Genomic DNA, 21,058 nt, shown 5'->3' with positions numbered 1-21,058 from the left:
CATATCAAATACTTCAGAAAGGTAGAAATGGCTTTTCATTCTGAAAACGTTGAGGTCCAAGACGATGATGATGAGGATGATGAGGAAGATGATGATATAAACTATGGGAATGTTGAGACCAAGACTACAACTCAGCAGAAACACCCCCAGAAGAAAAGATCTGGTAAGAGATGTTACTACAACTACAAATGACAGAAAGAATACTTGTACACTTTTTAAGGAAGAGGTTGAAATAGTGTGTGTGTCTGTGTGTCCAGTCAGAAGACGGTACAGGATGCTTGGAATGTGTCTTGGATTGCTTTGTGGTGTTCAAGCTCTCCTCAACATTGCTCTCAGACTCTCTCTCTGTAAGTCAAGTTTCAAAACAATGTATTTTATACAAAAATATTATAATATTTGATATAACTATGATTATCCAACATGGGTTTTATTTTCAATTCATTAGCATATCGTCTCTGTCGCGTGGAAACCTCATTATGTCAAAAACTGTTACTTTTCAAATCTTTGAATATATATATATTTTTAAACGAAAACTTTTAACTCAAATCTTTGCTTCTGGGGGAGTCCCTGGAACAAAATATGTTGAGATGGGTGTCCGCAGCCAAATACATATCATTTTGTGGGTCCTTGACATGAAAAAGTTGGAGCACCACTGATATAGAATTTTAGAAGACCCCCTGCCATATTGTAGAAATATAGGGCCTTAATTGACGAAAGTTCAAGCATGTTCAAATCATCAAATCATGTGTACTTTACAATACTTAAAATATTTTATTTTGTATCAAACATTTTGGAAAACAAATAAATTCTTCCTGTTACCGATATAACTCCCTGAATGAACAGGGAAAAAAACAGAGCAGCTACAACTACAATAACCTCATTAAAGGAGTAGTTCACCCCAAAAAAAACATATTTTCTATCAATTACACACCCTATGAAGCCTTGAATTCATGGAGATTCTTCTGTTTTTGTCACATTCCTAAGCCAATAATTCGATGACAGGGTGGCTGCTCAGTAGGAGACTCCGCCGGTCATCAAATTATTGGCATAGGAATGTGACAAAAACAAATCCATGAATTCAAGGCTTCATGGGGTGTGTAATTTTGTGGGCTAACTACTCCTTTAAGGCGGTCAGATCAGAACCCAGTTGTATGTAAAACTGATCAGTTTGATTGTCCTTCTTGCAGATAACGACCTGATTGAACAGAACAACGCGTTACAGTCCAGATATAACAGTGTGACTGCAGAGCGGGATGAGCTGAAAAGGAGTCTTTGTGGTCAGTGTGAGACATCAAAGTTGTTCTACATCATTATATCATGTTGCTCATCGTTTGTCATTAATCTTAACAAAATAAAAACAGTGGCAAACGTTATTCTCTTGTTGTTAGAATCACGTGGATTTACATATGCTGGTGGCATGTGCTATTACATCTCTACTGAGTATAAAACATGGGAGCAGAGCAGGCAATACTGTAGAGACAATCAGTCAGACCTGATGGTCATAAACGGCAAAGAAAAACAGGTATGGTGTGTGTGTGTGCAGTGGTGGAAAAATAACTCATATGTTTACTTAAGTAAAAGTATCAATACTGCTATGTAGAAATACTCTGTTACAGGTAAAAGTCCGGAATTCAAAATTTACTTGAGTAAAAGTACAAAAGTATCAAATCTATACTTCTTTTGAAAATAGCAGATCTACAAGCTCACAATGCAAGCTTGTAGATCGGCTATTTTCAAATGGCCAAAATGTATATAGGGCTGAAGTGGGTAATGTATGTTTTGCAATAATAATAAAAATCTACAAAGTAACTAGTAATTATTTTTTTTAAATATATTTGTATTGGAGTAAAAGTATAATATTTACCTCTGAGATGTAGTGGAGTAGAAGTGAAAGTACTGAAAATTGGAAACACTCCAGTAAAGTAAAAAATACCTCAACATTGTACAGTACTCAAGTACTGTACAATTTTTTATTTTTACATTTTTTTACTGTAAATGTACTTAGTTACTTTACACCACTGGGTGAGTGTGGTGTAACATATCTATTGTGATGTACTAACCATATCTTTTCTGTCCAGGACTTTGTTAACAGAGTTGTTAACAGTTCAACCAAGTGGGTGTGGCTGGGTTTGACCGACAGAGGGGGAAAAGGACAGTGGAAATGGGTGGACGGAACACAACTGACCACACCAACGTAAGATTTTACACACATTCTTCTTTTCTTAATTTCAACTGATTGATGTATTGAATATTTTAATGACAATTTAAAAGTACTGCAGTACGATACAAAATGCTAAATGGATTCATCACAAAAAAGCCAGTCTTGTTTCCATTGTGGTCTGTGTAAACATTCAACTAACATGCCATTATAAAATACAAACCTACTGCACTGTCACAGAAAAGTGATAGTATATACTGTTGTCTATTGCACTCTCCAGTTAATCTGCATAATATATAGATTATCATTTGAGATTATGATTTATATATTAAAAAAGATTGAGAGAAAAATCATCCATTGCAATGAAGTAAATGTTCCCTCTTCTTCAGGTACTGGCGCCATGGTGAGCCAAATAACACTGAACAAGAGGGCTGTGCTGTGTTCTATAACGGGGCTGAGAGAGGATGGATCGGCGTAGCATGTTCTGCAAAAATCCGTTGGATCTGTGAAACCATTATATAGTGAAATGATCATTTCAAGGGGTAGGGTAGGTTCAGGGTTTTTTGTTGAAAATGTAAGTTTGTTGTTAAGGACTATATTCTGATAGTAATCGTTGCTTGCTATAGTGTTTGTTCAGTAACAAGGGTCTCCTCGTGTCTCCAGCTATTTAATAAATAGAAAATACATATTCAGGTGTGTTCAGGTACTGTCCCCCCCCTCTCTGAGTGAGTTCAGTCAACTCATCTGGGTGTGGCTGTTAAAAGCCTGAGGAAGAGAACAGAACAGGGTCACTGGGCCGTTCAGCTGTGTGATGCTGCCGTCTTAAGACACAGCTAGTTGGGGAAGGTGTATATTATGTTGTCTTACACAACCGACCGAGGTCAACTGAAGTGTAGTGTTGTGGGTGCAACAGTATTCGGTGGACTCTCCCTTTCTAAGGGAGTGTGTTTTGTGTGTGTGTGTGTGTGTGTGTTTGTCCATCTGTTCTAGGTGCCGGCTTATTTACTGTTCTTGCTTTAGACTAACTTTAGTTAACGTTTAGAACATCATGTGTTTGGTGGTCTTTTAAGTTTATTAATAAATGTTTTATTTTTTGTACATTTGTTGTCTTTACTCCTTCTTTCTCCCGGCTTTTAATTTACGTTACACCCACATCCCCTCCTAGACAAACTTGGGGTCGCAACATTTATGTTTTACTGTAACACCAACCAATGACAAAAGCTATCTGTGGAAACATACAATGTGAGGCAGTCATTTTGACCTACAGTAGGTAAAAGGCTTTGATGTTATTTGATTGCCGGCTTTGCAGATGCACTCTAGATTCGTACCACACTTTAGCTGAACTGAAGCCTTTACGCAAACCTTGGAGTTTTACTTTTCAGCTTTTCATTATGTGTCAAACTGTTGTCAGTGTTCCTAAAGCAGTCATTATGTGGCCCCTGTAAAAGCCTAGCAGACCATGGAAATTACTGGATTCTCTCCAACTCTTTGACATGATGATGAAACCGTTTTCTACAAACACACTAGGTTTCTCCTGTACAAACATGCATCCACATAGCTTTAGTCAAAATAGAGGATGCCTTATTACAGTTGCAAGATAAAACAAAATGTGCTCTATTCACTTCCTGGTACACTAAGGTAACATGCAAATGTCTGTGCTGATATATGCTAAATTGCTCATTAAATTCTGTTAATTGAATATAATTCATATACACTGTGTACTTAAGTAATACATCCAGTCAATAAGTCTGTATATACTGTATTTAACCATTCATTGATGAAAGCTGTATGTACATATTACTGCTGATTGTAAATTACACTTTACACAAGTCCAAGAACAGATGGCTAGGCCAGACTTTTAGTCTACTTATTTGTATTTTATTACATGTTTCTTTTAATTGTATCAATTTATTAATGTACCAGGGCAGAGGTATTCCATATAGGCCATGGCATTCCATTTGCACTCTCTCAGAGCTATGGGGGGTCACGGGTTCGATTCCCGAGCTCGACGGCACTTTGCTGCGTGTCACGGCCCGATTCTTTCCCTTTTCCTGTCAATACTCCACTGTTACTGTCAATAAAGGCAGAAAAGCCCCACAAATATCTTTTGGGAAAAAAGAGCTGGAGATTCCATTCATACCAGATCACATGCAGACAATGTGGTCACAGAGAACGGCGCTGACATCAGGTACATTGTAAGAACACCTTATTGACATCAGGCATATTGTAAACAACACCTTATCAGACTTACCTGTAGTATAACAGAGATTGGCTAGCGAGGTTACGGTTTATCTCATTGGTTCTAAAAGTGGGGTTGGGGCACCCCCAGGGGTCCTTTTGGGGTACCAGGGGGTCCCCAGCAAAATTAGTTAATATAGCGTCACAATCATTTTAACCACTAACCATGTTTTATACTTTGGCTATTCAAAAATAGCAGATATACAATATTGTCCATCTGCTATTTTTGAAAAATCCCTGGTACAAAATATTTTTGAGATGGGGGTCCGCAGCCAAATACAGATCATTTTGGGGGTCCTTGACATGAAAAGGTTTGAGAACCACTGGCTTACCTAACTGACTGAACTGGGGAGATGCCTGCCTGGCCTGGTCTGTGTGTCTGACTGAACCAACCAACAAACGAACGCAGCAACGTCACACTGAAGAGAATAAAGAACACAAAAAAAACAGCCAAGGCAGCACAGTTTAACAGTAATGACACACTTCATCAACTCTCACCAGTTGACAAAATCTATGACGAAAAATGTTCGTCGACTAACTTTTTTCACTGGCGAAAACTAGATAAAAACTAAGCTATGGTGACTAAAACTACAGTAAGACTAAATATATTGACAATTTCGTCAACAAATAAAAACTAGACTAAAATGTTAGGGAGGGACAAGGGGAGAAGAGATCCAGTAGAACTAAAAGACAAGTCATTATATGTTTGGTTGCACTCGAGTGTTGCGCTCTGAAAATAGCAGATCTACAAGCTCACGTTGTGAGCTTGTAGATCGGCTATTTTTAGCATGAAACCAAGTGTAAAATCAGCCATTATGACACCGCCAAGGCACCGCCAAAATACATTTTAGTCGACTAAATCAACTGTACATTTAGTCGACTATAATCTTATGATATTCAGTCGACTAAAACTAGACAAAAACTAAAACATTTCAGGTGAGTAAAATATGACTAAAACTAAATGGAATCTTATTCAAAAGAATAAATAAAAATGTGCTGTCAAAATCAACACTGGCTCTCACACAAGATTCAAGTGAAAGTAAACTTTATTATGAATGTTTCACATACAGTGGCTCTACAGAGCGGATGGTAGGTACATGGTTGTGTTGATGATGTGCTTCTCATTTCTTCTTGCCACCCTTCCCAGGTTTGTCTAGGCCCTGGATGAACTTGCGAGGGATTTTGTACTGATCTGTTGAAGCAAACGAAAAACAGAAAGTTGTACAAAATGGAAACACTACCACGGCAATGCAAAGTGACCACAACGTTTCACAATTTAAAACGTTTGCCTGAATTATGATCATTATAATTATGTGAAAATGGCAGATCTGCAAGCTTGTAGATCTGCCATTTTCACACGCCACCATTGTACAACAAACTATCTATGTGGTTAATCAGACAAATCCATTTAGTTGATAAAAACATTATTAGAAAATGTTCAAGTCGATTCGTTGATATAAAATAAATTCATATAAATTCTAACCTAAGTTTTCTGAAAAACGTAGGTTACAAAAACAAAATGTTTAGACCTGTTGTAACACAGGTAGGCTATGTTGTTATACCTTTGAATCCGGGAGCCACCTCTGTGTCTCATTTTTTAGTAAGAATTTGAACGTTTTCAGAAAACTTAGGTTAGGTTTTAGAAGGGTTTTTAGAATCGGCCTCAGGTCTAAATGGGTTAAAAAAATACGAAAATATGCTGCTATATATTTAGCAACAACTAATGTGACACAGATGCTGTCCTGGATTGAAAGGTATAAAGACGTACCGTATGGGTCACAACAGGTCTAAATGCGTTAGTTAAGTCAGTTATGTGTTCTAAATATCAGTTTCGATATATGTTCGGTTAATTGCCCAGCCCTGATTTGAAAGCACAAGAGTTTTTTTTGAAGGATAATAGTCTCCAAACCTAGCAGCAAATTGCCGACTTGTTGTATCTGGCTGCCTTGGATCTGGACCTGGACTCGGTCCTTGGCTCCAGGGAGAGGCTGCAGCACAGAGCTGGCCTGGACTCTGTGCCTCAGAGCGGAGGACACTGCTACGGGATCCAGACCATACAGCTCCAGGTTCTTGATGAGGGTCACCTACAGGACAATGAATCCAAAGGGTTGATGAGGTTAAAATATGATGGCACCTGTTAGGTTACATCCACATCAATGGACATTGGACAATGAATCCAGAGTGACGCAGACCTTCTTGTTGGATCCTCTGGACGCCACAGAGATGTCTATAGGCTCAATGTGACCCTTCTTGGTGATGGGCGCTTGTCCAGGAAACACGAGCTGATAACACTGCTGCATTCTGCTCAGGGTCCTGTCAATATGAGTATCAAATACATTAAACATACAGTGGACCCAAACTGTCTGAGGAAACCATGAACATAATGTACTAATTTAATGTATCAGTGCTTATGGTTCAACTGACATGCTGCTGTTGCTAAATGCCGGTCAATGTGATCTACATGTGGTATTGGTCAAATATAATAAAATGGAAAAAGAAAGATTGAAATGGCAACGTGTGTTTTTGAAAAGCAAACTAATAGTAATACTTATATATTTAGTTTAGTTAGGTAATTCAAATGTGACACACTATCTGTAAAAACAATACATTTCCGTTCATTCAAAATAAGGAGGAATTTATATTGGCAGACAGTTCACATACAATGATTAATGTGGAATTTGAAGTCCAGACACGAGAAACCAGGGTATGAAAAAAACTGAGGTGGGACATACGTACTACAAATAGTTATGTAATAAATCTGCAAACTGCACACAATGCGTCACGTTGCAACATCTTGTGAACTGGTAGATCTGCTATGTTTACTATTTATTCAAATCATAGAGAAGAATAGAAATCCAGAGGTTCTCAATAAAAAGCCAGGGTTAATATGGTTAACATATATTTTGTATTCAATGTTTTTATTGTGATATTATCCTCCTATAATTCGACAAAGCTCTGTCTGTGCGGTGAGCCCAAAATCGCTTCTGCCCGGTTCTCCTCAGTGGCTGGAGCAATTGATCTGAATTTGCACACAGCCATTGACCATTACCATGTGCACGGAACACCGAAGGCCGTTTTTCGCTTTCCCCAAATGTCAGCTGTTTATTAGCGTTTTTGTGTTCGCTGGCTCCCGGGTTGCCAAATCATGTGTGCATATCCACCCACGGGTATGGTCTAACCCATTAAGACCTGCATTTTTAGATTTGAGCTAAAAAGCATTATTTTACACGTTGGGCTATTCAAAAATAGCAGATATACAAGCTCATAGCGTGGCACCGAGTGCCGCGCTATGAGCTTGTAGATCTGCTATTTTTGAAAAATCATGAAAATGTGTGCAAATCTTTGAATATATATATTTTTAAAGCGAACATTTTTAACTCAAATCTTTGCTTCTGGGGGTCCCTGGAACAAAATATTTTGATGGGGGTCCACGGCCAAATACATATCATTTTGGGGGTCCTTGACATGAAAAAGATTGAGCACCACTGATATAGAAACATACGTTTTTCAGAAAACTGTTGAGATTTAGGAGACATGTAGAATCGGCTTCAGGTCTCAATGGGCTAATCAAATATAAATATAAAAATGGTCAGACAGTCTACATTTAATAAAATGAAATGCACGTATTTAATTCAGTTTGACCAGAAACACATGCCCCTCCCAGCAAATCAAACCATGTGAGTAACTGTACTGGATGAGACTACTGCTCTTTACCTGCAGAAGAGCTCATCCCACTTCAGAGCGCTGATCTCCTGGTATTCCGTTCTCTCCAGCAGGCAGTCGCATAACGCAGGATTTATGGTGACATAACTAGAAGGCAGGAATCACAATAACAGAAATAAATGACAAGGGCCGCTGCCTTCAGAGAGGTCATGCTACCGGTAGCATTCTGTTGTCATTGTGATCTGCTTACTTTTTGTTATTTTCAGCCACCAGCTGGTTGTTCTTCACATACTCTGTAATGATGAGTCTGACATCGGCGGCATGGAGAACGCTTCCTTTCCTGTGAGCCGGCCAGCGCGCGCACACACACACACACACACACACACACACACACACACACACACACACACACACACACACACACACACACACACACACACACACACACACACACACACACACACACACACACACACACACACACACACACACACACACACAATAATTTATTTATGTCCACATAAGAGATACAATACAAGGACCCTAATATTACAAGGTCCTGTAAAAATCACACCCAGTGTGAAGTGGGCGGTGTGTGGTCTATTCCGTGTGTGGTCTATTCTCATTTTAGAAATCTTCAGCTGAAATTGCTCTGGAACCATGACCAGATCTGTGCTTTGTCACAATTCTGTGTTTAAGCTCTTGTGATATACACTTGGATCTCACAGGGCCAGTTCTAGGAAGACTTGCCATTGTCTTGTTTCGGTTTTTACTTTCCTCATTTTAACCATAGTGATTTTGCGATTATTTTTCACTGATCTCATGAAATACACAACATCTCAGTTAAATATACTACTCTCACATCAAAATGGTTTTATTGTGTGGTGTGTGGTCATCACAACATGACTCACTTAAAAAAAAGGATAAATGACTTTTTTTAAGTCCATACTGCTATTCATAGGGCTGCACATGTGTCATGTGTTTCGCTAGCCAATCACAGTCCTGAATTTGCAAAGTCAGCCAATCACATTACAGTTAGTGGTGATGACACTAGCTGTAATGTGATTGGCTGACTTTGCAAAAGTATCGATTTGCATTAACAATGGAAGGGTTAGGGGTATACAATGCGTTGTAGACTATTGGCCAATCACGGTGCAGGATTGGTCAGTGTCCAAAACTCACTTATAGGGGGCGGCTACACCGCCCCAAAAAATGGACAGTCAGTGAATCTTGGACAAATACCCCCACACCCTTCAGGGGTACAAATAACAGCGTCTTCGCCATATTTGGCGGCTACCGTTTTTTTTTTTTTGGCATTCCGAGTTGTTGGAAGCCTCTTACAACCAACCTTTATGTACATGTCAGCTGCCAAAAACAAGTTTGGCAGCACAAGTATATTGCACCTATAGCCTAGTTCTGTGATGGTATGGAGGAGCGGCTGGTATTTATTGACTTTGGTCATAAAAGCTTCCTCTAAGCTAGAGTCAAAGGTGCAGCCCACTTCAAGAATGGAAACTGATCTGGAGCCTTCATTGACAACAACAACATCTGGTGTATAAGCAGAGAGATGTGCAAAGATTTCAGGATTTTTAGTACAGAGTTGAAACATGGAAGGTTTGACACAAGAATGTTTGTACATTCTCACTCTCACGCACGTACACGCACGTACACACACACACACACACACACACACACACACACACACACACACACACACACACACACACACACACACACACACACACACACACACACACACACACACAGTCTGTCAGTGCAACTGAAGCAACACAGCAGGAGTTCACCGCAAAACACTGAGTGTTCATTTGGTTCCGTTTGTCCACTCACAGAGTTACAGACCTACTAACCTCTGTAACCATAAATTACAGACCCTTACGGGTCTGAGAACTCTGAGTGTACACAAGGAACCAATTGACCCTTACAAGTCCATGTGGTTCCATTTGTACACTCTCAGAATTAAATGAACACTGGTGATATTTTGACTGGCAAAGGCATGGATGCAAAAAGGAACACGTAAACCAACCTCTTGTGTGCTTCCAGAAACAGAGGTTCCAGTCTGGCTGACACAGAGTAGAGGCTGATGATTTCAGGGGGTTGGTAGGGCTTCTCTCCTGCTTCTACTCCCTCCACTGGCTGCTCTTCCTCAGGCTGCTCTGGGGCTCGGAAGGCCAGCAGTCTGGAAGGGATCACACAGGGACAGACAGCATTCTGAAAGGGTTCACAACAGTGTTGATTTTGACAGCAAATTTTGATTTAGTTTCAGTCATAGTCTTTTGAATATAATTCCATTTAGTTTTATTCATATTTTAGTTGTCTGAAATGTTTTAGTTTTTGTCTAGTTTTAGTCGTCTAAATATCATAAGATTATCGTCGATTAATCTACAGTTGATTGATTTTTGTAATGCCTGATTTTACACTTGGTTGTATGCTGAAAATAGCCGATCTGCTATTGTCAGAGTGCAACACCCGAGCGCAACCATGCATAACATGACTTGTCTTTTAGTTCTCCTGGATCTCTTCTCCACTCGTCCCTCACTAACATTGTAGTCTAGTCTTTATTTGTTGACGAAATTGTCCATATATTTAGTCTTAGTTTTAGTCATCAAAGCTTTTCATTTAGTTTTTGACTAGTTTTCGTCAGTGAAAAAAGGTAGTCGGCGAACATTCTCGTCATAGTTTTAGTCGATGAAATCAACACTGGTTCACACTCACACTCACACACACACACACACACACACACACACAATGCAGAGAGGCCCAGAGTCTGAAGCTAAGCCAGGAATTTGTTATGGCTGAGCTGAGGCAGGACTTAGTTTTTAGGCAAAGTGAAGCAGCAGCCGCACATGGTAGCGCTGAACAAAAGGTTTGGAAATGTGTGTTTGGTAGATAATTTCTCTGTTGTCACAATTCTTCTCGATAACAACCTTTATAATAAGACCTGTTTATTCCCCTTTTAAATGGTGCCCCGTTTGTAACCCGCATACTCAGCTGCACTAGCCTGACAATGAATTTTCATTTGGTTTCACTCCATTATTCAGTCTGAAATGCCCTCTCAGTGCAGCTGTTTTCTGAGATGGGGGCGTGGCCAAAGTCTGAAGACTCTTTGGCGATTGGGTCATACTGGATTATCCCGATCCCGATTCGCCGTGCATATTTTCAAACGAGAAAAGCCCGCCTTCGACAGCGTCACCAGACCCTGAATGCGAGGCTAGTGATTCAGGGGGTGGAGCCAGGCTACATTCTGCACTGCTCTTCCCACAAATCCATGTTCCTTACAAATGGGGCACCATTTAAAAAGGGGAATAAACAGGCTTTCCAACGGCATAAAAGTTATTGCCAGGACAAGAGAAGCATTGTTGCGACAGAGAGCAGCAGTAACGGTACTCACTGAGGATTCCTCCAGTCCACCTCCACTATGCTCTCCACTCCCTTACTGAGCTCTTTGACCTGCACCAGATGATGCTGCTGCTGCATGCTCTGGAGGAACCTGGACAACTGGGGGAAACATTACATTACAGTCATTTAGCAGACGCTTTTATCCAAAGCGACTTACAATAAGTGCATTCAACATGGTATCAACCGGTAGGGAAGGAAACTACTATTGACCAGAAGTCTTGAGTGCATTCTCTTCTAAAACAAGCAACTATAAGAGTATACCTAGCGCTAAGGTAAAAGTGCAATATATCAGCTACCTACTTTCTTAAACAGATGAGACAAAGTAGGAATATCAAATGAGCAAGAGCTAAAACAAATAAGTATATCAAATAAACAAGATCCAATAAGACAAGGGCTCGTACAACTAATTGACAACAAGTAACACACAGCAAACTTACTGCTCAATAACATTAACCCTGGATACACCTTCTGTATATGCCTGACATGTCCCCAGTTGTCTTGTCATTGTACCTTTTTATAGCTGGATCTCCTGATGTCCAGTTGTTTTCCATTTGGACTGCAAAATAAACGAGACATGTTGTGAGTGCTTAACCACTGGTTAACCACTTTAACCCCAGCATCCATATTCTGGGTGGGACCAGGGTTGCATTGCTCATGGGATGGCCTTGCACGCCGTGCAAGAACCTATTTGACCAGGAGCACGTGCAGGCACACGCATAGATTTACAACAACAACAACTTTAAATTCACACCTCAACAAAGTTTACAAAGGCTCCAGACTCACACCAGGTGAATTAACATAGGAATGAGCCTATATGCATATCAATTGTCCATTGTGTGACCTGTAGTGTAGGTGTTAAGCGATGTGCGCTTGACGTCATTAAAATTCAGTGCAACCACGTTCCAATTCAGCAATGCAACAATGGACAATAGCCAAAAACGTTTGCCAAAGACATTGGGTGTAGACGGGAAAAAAGTGTTCAAAGTAAAGAGCCAACTCAGTCCAGTTTACTAAGTCTAGAGAGGGTTTAAGTGGTTAAGTTCTGTTCAACACTACTGTACTTCACCACATGAACCCAAGCATCCCAATGCTGGGCACAACATAATAGGCAAACATTTGGCAGACATAGCAGATCTACAATTGGCTGCAGGAGAACATGTATTTAAATGTATTTAAACATACTGTACCAGCAGGAGAACATGTATTTAAATGTATTTAAACATACTGTACCAGCAGGAGAACATGTATTTAAATGTAATTAAACATACTGTACCAGCAGGAGAACATGTATTTAAATGTATTTAAACATACTGTACCAGCAGGAGAACATGTATTTAAATGTATTTAAACATACTGTACCAGCAGGAGAACATGTATTTGCGGAGGAAGGTGCTGGTCAGCAGGGGGAGCTCTGACTTCTTCACCTTGGTCTTTAGAGCCTGGAGGAAACACTGCAGCAGGAGGGCATCCAGCTCTTCTACGGAAACAGAAGAAGAAGAAGAACACTGAAGGCAGGCCAGTCCTGCTCCTGCTTCAACCACATCACAAGAAAATACCTGCTACTTTTGATGCTTTTTGTGTGACGCTGTAGTACAGGGGTGATGCAACTTTGATGATGGAAATGACCACTATTATTTCCACACTCACTCCAGAGGGCCACGTCGCATGTACTGTCGGGCAGACACCTCTTATCTCCGTATTTTAACTTTTTAAAATACCATTCACACAAAGGTAGCAAAAATAGCCGATATACAAGCTCAAAACACGTAGCAGTGCGGCGCGTTTTGAGCTTGTATATCTGCTATTTTTTAATTAGAATCCTGAAAGTACAATTCTTATTTAATTTCAAATGCATTTAGTTAACTTTATGAACTTGAATACAAATGCATTGGACATAAAAAAGACAATAGAATTTTAACACTCGTCATTAAGTTACTAATATAGACTGAAGTAATTAAAGCGGGTCATGTTTGCATGTTTGGAATTGTAACAGCTGAAATCAATAATATATCAGTATTCTGATATTAACCTGCAGGCCGCATTAAGCCACAATGTGGCCCCCGGGCCACCAGTTGCCCAAGTATGCTGTAGTATGATCAAGTAGGGCATTCATTTAGGAAAAAACACAAAAAGTTACAATTTGGAGATAAGAGGTTTCTGCCCGACAACAACGATATGTTTTCGGCAATTATTGCCAGCTATACCTGGCTACACGATCAGGTGAAAACTTAAACTCTAGCTTCCCTGTTCCAGTCAAGTCATAATAAGTGAACAAACATGCTGCGAAAATAGCTGATTTTCAGAGGAGAGATTTTGGTGTAGAGGGAAAACAACGAGCAGAGGTTAATCCATAAAGACCGGGAACGCATCTGTGTAATTTTTAGATTTCTTTGGCTATTCAAAAATAGCAGATCTACAAGCACAGAGTGCCACGCTATGAGCTTGTAGATCTCCTATTTTTGAGAAATCTTGAACATTAATTGTGCAAATCTTTGAATATATATATATTTTGAATAATTGTTAATTAAACTGTTGGCTTTAAAAGACAATACATATTCAAAGCTTTGCACACATGTTTACGATTTTTAAAATAAATACATTTCTAAAATAGCAGATATACAAGCTCATGGTACTCGGTGCCGCACTATGAGCTTGTATATCTGCTATTTTTGAACGGCCAAAGAAATCTTAAAATGACACAGATGTGTTCCCGGATCGAATGGGTGTTAAGGGACAGGCTATAGTTACCTTGTGGTGCTTTTTGATCTTCCTCATTCAAGTCCTCATCCTCCTCCTCCTCCTCCTCCTCCCCATCAACTTGCTCTCCTGCGTCCTTCAGACTCAGCTCTTCCATAGCAGGACAGGAGGGCTGGTCTGGGGTCTGTTGTTCAGCAGGCCGCTCCTCCGCTCCTCCTGCCTGCTCACCCTCCTCATCCTCCTCATCACTTCCTTCTCCGTTCCCCACCAGACCCTCACTTTCTGTATCCGGAATAGAGGGAGGACCACTCTTATCACCAAATGCCCTAAAAAAAGACACATTGGATCAAAAGCGAGGGTATTGTTAAGTTTACATACTGTAAGTAGGTTTGCTTCTTGGGTTTTGAGGTTGTTTAAAAATAATTACCTATTTCTGTTTAGCCAAGTCATTTTTTGCCAGACCCAGAGGGTCGGCCTACATGAGGCTTTGTCCCTCTTTCGTCCATACATGGGCATAGAAGGGACACAGGCTGACACGTCATGTGAAGTCCGGCTTGGCTGTGACGTAGTGCTCTGATCTTATTAAGTACTTATTCTGGGTCTGGCAGAACCAGGTCTCCTGGTCTTGTTATCAGCTTGATAAAGATGAACGCATCTGTGTCATTTTAGATTTTAGCCATAACCATTATTTTATACTTAGTACTTATACTTAATTTTAGGCTATTTTTGAAAAATCGTGAAAATGGGTGCACATCTTTGAATTTATATATATATATATATATTTATTTATTTTTTAATACGTTTTTTTTTGCCTTTTTATGCCTTTATTTAGAGAGGGATAGTGAAAGTAGGCTGACAGGAAACGGGGTGAGAGATGGGGGGTGACACGCAGCAAAGGTCGTAAACTAAATGATAAAATCAAGTAGAGGACAGAGAGAACAATGAAATGCCTCTAAGAAACTAGGATATTATGTAAACAATGAAGCTAGAATTTGTCTAAAAACTACATCCTATCTAGACAAGACTGACAGTTGAAGCATTCATCATGATTTGTGTGCGTGGGAACTCATTTTAAACAAGCTTAGTGCTTTATGAGTTATCCACTTTAGTAGACCATGTATTGTGAATTGTACTTCCATGTACTGTTTCTCATGTCTTACTAAATAAAGTACATCAATCTCAAAGGGTAATATCTCCCCTGCCCAGACGGGCTTTCCGTTTGAGCTCATTTAGCTTGTGGATCTGCTATTTTTCTTTTGTGAGCTTGTGGATCTGCTATACCTCTTTTTAAAGAGGTATAGGTGTAGAGGGAAAAAAGAGCAGACCAAGTTTAAAAAAAAAGTTAATCTGAAACACAATTTTATGCAATATAGAGGGGGTCCCTGCTTCATCTCTCTCTCAGCTACGGGGTCCTTAGCCTGATAAACGTTGAAGACCCCTGGTGTAAATGAACATGAGCGCGTCTCACCACAGGTTATCCATGTAGGTGTGGAGGACAGACACGCCTTTCCCTTTCATCCCCATGTTCAGCATCTCTGTGCTGGACATGGTGCTGGTGCCCACCGCCATGGGTGCCCTGCAACCAAAACAGGGTTAACACCGTTAAGACTTCATTCACCACATTAACCTGGTGTCCCTACTGTATGTAATGATGGGCATGTCGTCGTTATTGGCGAAGATTCTTAAAAATAGCTTAGGCCCATATCGTTGCCGTGGGGTAGAAACCTCTCATCTCCGTTTTTTTTACTTTTTGTGTTTTTTCGGAAACGAACACCCTACTTCAGTGGTTTTCAGCCTTTTTTTGCATCAAGGACGCCCCAAATTGACACATATTAGCCCAGGGACCCCCCATTTGAAAAGATATGCCAGGGACTCAACCATTTTGATTTATTGGGGGTCCCAATCTACGCTGTGGTATCATCATCAGTGTTCCTTTAACTCTGAGAGTGTACAAATGGAACCAAATGGACCCTAACGGCTCCATTTGGTTCCATTTGTACACTCTCAGAGTTACAGACACACAAGGGTCAATTTGGTTCCTAACTATTAATTTGTGTCATTTGTCTGGGGACCCCCTGGAACCCCCTTAAGGACCACTGGTGGTCCCCGGACCACTGGTTGAGAACCACTGCCCTACTTGATCATAACTATAGCGTCAAAAGTAGCAGATTGACAAGCTCAAAACGGCGTGTGAAGCTACGCGTTTTGAGCTTGTAACTTTTGCTACTTTTTGAATTTTAATCCTGAAAAGTAACAGTTTGGACATAATGAGGTTTCCACCCAACAGAGACGATTATGCTTAATTCATACACGTTGGACGCCAGTGTTGCACAGTGAAAATAGCTTATCTACAATCTGACAGTAATCTGCCTAGCAACACTGCAGCTCGCTCTGTCGCTGGAGCCACTGAAGCATTGCGTGTACTGTAAACTTGTCACAGAGGGTTTTACCATTTCTTGCAACAGTGTGATTGCTTAGAAAAGTTCTATACAATTCTGATCTTATAATTATTATTATTATTATTAATATTATTATCATCATTGTAATAAAGGAGAAATTCACATTTTCTGTGGTATCGCATCACTATAATTTTAACCGCTTTATCCATTTATAATGGCTATTCAGAAATAGCAGATCTACAAACTCACAGCTACAAGCTCACTTGTACATCTGCTATTTTTGAAAATATTTGAAAAAATATCGAAAATGGTTGTAAAACTTTGAATAATTTTGTCTACTTCTGGCGGGTCCCTGGCACAAAGTATTTTCAGATTGGGCTCCGCGGCCAAATACATCATCAATTTGGGGGGTCCTTGACATTGGCCAAGTCAAATGTTTAATCAATAAAAAATAAAACATGCTTTCTGCAGCTGTAACATAACACTGTAACTGCCTGTGATTCTTTCACCAGCCAGTGACATAATACACCACTAGATGGCAGTAGTAAACTATGCTGTTACTACAGCAATACATAGACTGTAGACATGTCACCTCTATGTTATTGATGACAATAAATTAATATTAAGATGAAGTTCAGCTATGTGTTCAGGTCTATGAGCATCATGGATAGACACTTGACCTCTTAACAATGAATCCCTATTTTGGGCAACAATGTCATTATAGGCAAAGGTTTTCTAAAACATTACAAAGTTAGCTGTACAAAAAACAGTTGTTTTTTTGAATTACCTGTTGCTCACCACTTTAACAGCACAGCAGTCACCCTGCCTCACATCTGGGAGACCGCTGGAAGGTTTCACCACTCCTGGCAGCATCAGATCTATGCACAAGCATATACCAACTTTATACATATAGTATTAATATGCCTAGAGTGTGCAAGTCTTTGATTTACGAAAAGAAGAAGCTTACCTGCCCCGCCGATCATTTTCTGCACCACAGGAGGCCATGTAGTAAATGCTGGCAGGACGTCAGGGAAGCGCCAAAGCATGTACACTGAGAATTACACAAAGTGCAATAAATATAAATTGCTCGTATGCTTCCTGCACTCTTTTAGTCAAATCAGTGTCAGGTCGCATTACAAACATTACACATTTTACAAAATAGTGAAGAATGTGGAATCGCTGCAAATAATTATCCTTACCCACTTAAACCCTATATAACTAGTTAACCCAGAGTCCCCCAGGGCTCTATAGCAGTTCGCTAGCATTTCCTGAATCTCTTTATTTTCATCGAAAATGGCTTGCAAATCTGCTATTTTCGCCCCCCAGAATTTGCACCTAACCAAAAAAATTAAGAGGACAAATTGGTTTCCTCTACAGAAAGTTTCAGAAACAGTCCTGTTTTTCTTTTTCCAGCAGAAAGACTATTATTCAGTCTGTAATAATGTCTGTTTTTGACTATGGGGATGTGCTGTATTATGCATGCCTCACTCTCCACACTGAAGCCTCTTGAATCAGTCTACCACAGTGCCCTGCGTTTTATAACTGGTAATGATTACCTCACCCATCACTGTATTTTATATGATAAAGTGGGTTGGCCATCTCTCGCAGTTCGTAGAGAGCAACATTGTATATATTTTTTAAATTTATAAGGCCTTGTGTGGTACTTCCACTTCCTTTGTACCTATCCTTGCTTTTAAAACCGAAGGTTACTGGAATTCAACACGTTCACAAACACCCATTAGATATACCAGTCCACGTAAGAGCAGTGAACAAGGAAAGACTGCTTTTATGTATTATGCTCCACACAAATGGAACAAACTTCAGGACTCTCTGGGGCGGCAGTGGCTCAGGGGTAGAGTGGCCGGGTAGAGTGAACTGGAAAACCCTAGAGTTAGTGTCGAAGTGTCCTTGAGCAAGACGCTGAACCCCTAATTGCTCCCGATGAGCAGGTTGGTGCCTTGCATGGTTTCCTCCGCCATCAGTGTATGAATGTGTGTGTGAATGAGTTAATAGCACAATCAATGTAAAGCGCTTTGGTTAAAAGTGCTATATAAATGCACCAGGCATTTACCATTTATTTACTCTCTGAAACTGGAGCGATTGGTCTCAATAGAGACATTTATGGTGCTTCTTGAGGACACACTACATAGTGACTGCACCCGTTTCATGTAACACTATGTTTATTTGCATCTGTGACATTGTAATGTTCATTCAAATGTTTGTTATTGTTTTTCATTATGTATGTATTTTATATGCCGTTATCAGGGGGTCCTTGAAAAAGAGAGCTTGCTCTCAATGGGCTTCCCTGAATAAATAAAGGAAAAAGAAAGAAAGAAGAAAGAATAGGGTTGAGGTGGTTGTTATTTACCTGTAGGATAGAGTCGTTTGTCCAGCTCAAAGAACAGTGGGTTTTTATGGAGGACGTACAGTGTGACAGACTCTCCTTTATGTGCATAAATCTTGACTACATTCAGCTCCTCTTTGTTGGGGAGCAGCTCTGACAGCTCCTCTGCAGACAGCGCGGGAAAAGCTACGGCGATGTCCGATTTCAGCTTCCTCCTACGGTGGGAAAAACAATGAAAATAACACACGTTGGAACGTCAGGTCTGATGTCTTGATTATGAATTGAGAACATAGGGTTACATTGGAAAGACATTAAAGTGATATTTCTCACTTTCAAACATGTTTGGGGTCATTTTAACACCTACTCAGGCTTTTGTGTTTCACCCCAGACAGTTTTTAGGTTGCTTCAGATTCAGTATAATATATTTTATATTTATTTGATCAGACACGCCCCCTTCCTATACAAACCCATTGTACCTTCAAACTCGATTGTAATCATGTTAAACTGATTGAAAACACCCGTCCTTGGTTCTGGTGAATGATATTGTGTGAGAATCCATGTCTATTTTTGTTTGGGGAAAATGAAAAAAAAATACAAGAACAAAAAAATCATAAAATGAACACCAAACCTGACGAAAATAGCCGATCTACAAGCTTACAACACCTCGCAACGTGAGGCGTAGTGCGCTTGTAGATCTGCTATTTTCAGCTAATGTTGCCATCAGAGTAGGGATGCAAGGGTTCAAGTGGTTAATGTACAAAAAAAAGTTCCTACAAGCTCGTAGATCTGCTATTTTCAAAAGATTTCTATACATTTTGAACTTGTGAAATGGGACATTCTGCACAATGAGTACTTTTGGTAGCCTGGTAAACCCTCCCTCCAGAAATCTCATTTGTATTTTGAGAATTCCGGAGGGAGGGGCTTTACCAGGCTATACTTTTGGTACTTTAAGCACATTTTGATACCAATAGTATTGGTAAAAGACTAAGTACAAAAAATATTGGGTCCAATACTTTTTGTACTTTTACTCAAGTAACACATTTTGAACACATGCCTTTTACTTAAAGGTAACAGAGTATTTCTACATTGCAGCATTGATACCTTTACTTAAGTAAAAATATCTGAGTACTTTCTCCACCAGTACCACTGATATATCTAGTATAGTGAGTGTGTGTGTGTGTGTGTGTGTGTGTGTGTGTGTGTGTGTGTGTGTGTGTGTGTGTGTGTGTGTGTGTGTGTGTGTGTGTGTGTGTGTGTGATGACTCACTTGGCTGAGCCCTTCAGCACGGTGTTAGACTTCACACGAAACGCTTTGGCAAACATCTCGTCTCTACTGTCAGCAACTCAGCATGTATTATGCTATGAAGTGACTTATTCAATACGTTGAATCATATACCCGTTATTCAAACATGTAATGCGTCTCTCACAGTGATAAGCAGAGAGTTATAAACATGATAAAAAATAATAATTATTATAAGCTACTGAGCTCTTCCATTCTGGTCGTCGAGGTCCGACACTCTAACCTGACCGAGGGGAAACAACGCTACACTGTACTGTATGGTTCCGTCCGTTTGTGTGTCACATCTAGCCATGACCGTCTGGGAACGTTATTTGCTCCAAAAAAAACAAAAGAGAAAGAAAGAAAGGACGCAAATAAATCTGTGGGTAATTCACTGAAAATATATTGGAAACCATTATTTAGATCATTGGTCCTCAGGGGTCCTTGAGGGAGTTCCAGGGGGTCCCCAGCTAAATGATGGATAGTTAGGATTAGGAATCAAATGGGTCCTTATGGGTCTGTAACTCTGAGAGTGTACAAATTTGTACACTCTCAGAGTTAAATTAACATTGATTTTACAATATAAATTGGGGTCCCAGAGATAGAAATGCCATTAAATGTGTGTCAATGTGGGGGTCCTTGACATGAAAAAGTTTGAGAACCAATGATTTAGATCCTTGTTTTAGGTCCTTGGGGGAATTCCAGGGGGTCCCCAGCAAAATGTGTTAATATTGCATCAAAATCAGTTTAACCACTGTAATAGTAATAGTAAATACAAGCTTGATGCGTTGTGTGATTCTCCAAAATTTCCCCAAAAAATCGTGACAAATGTTTAAAGATTAAGAATATTTTTTGAAACATTA

At 39.9% G+C, this 21,058-nt stretch overlaps 1 protein-coding gene across 3 annotated transcripts; it reads right to left on the bottom strand.

The window, feature by feature from the left end:
- Window positions 1-4,204: 4,204 nt before the first annotated feature.
- On the bottom strand, window positions 4,205-20,424 carry eif2d (eukaryotic translation initiation factor 2D). 3 transcript variants are annotated; one of them, XR_014601665.1, is made up of 17 exons: window positions 20,184-20,424; window positions 18,941-19,131; window positions 17,540-17,623; window positions 17,360-17,450; window positions 15,642-15,749; window positions 14,225-14,499; window positions 12,836-12,953; window positions 11,987-12,032; window positions 11,469-11,575; window positions 10,104-10,256; window positions 8,310-8,399; window positions 8,111-8,206; window positions 6,589-6,709; window positions 6,306-6,480; window positions 5,465-5,588; window positions 4,729-4,815; window positions 4,205-4,229 (listed from the first exon to the last, which is right to left on the bottom strand). XR_014601665.1 is itself a non-coding variant. In XM_084069339.1 (15 exons), exons 1-15 carry the CDS (start codon window positions 20,237-20,239, stop codon window positions 5,518-5,520), a joined length of 1,782 nt encoding a protein of 593 aa, XP_083925465.1. In that variant the 5' UTR covers window positions 20,240-20,424; the 3' UTR covers window positions 5,446-5,517. The 3 variants fall into 3 exon arrangements, 1 of the variants encoding a protein (XP_083925465.1); XR_014601666.1 differs by lacking the exon at window positions 4,205-4,229 and having other exon boundaries at window positions 4,724-4,815; XM_084069339.1 differs by lacking the exons at window positions 4,205-4,229; window positions 4,729-4,815 and having other exon boundaries at window positions 5,446-5,588.
- Between the last annotated feature and the right edge of the window lie 634 nt (window positions 20,425-21,058).

The sequence above is a fragment of the Gymnoscopelus microlampas genome (genome assembly GCF_963454915.1).
Source record: "Gymnoscopelus microlampas genome assembly, chromosome: 10".
Classification (NCBI taxonomy): domain Eukaryota; kingdom Metazoa; phylum Chordata; class Actinopteri; order Myctophiformes; family Myctophidae; genus Gymnoscopelus; species Gymnoscopelus microlampas.
This window is presented reverse-complemented; position numbering and strand designations above follow the sequence as displayed.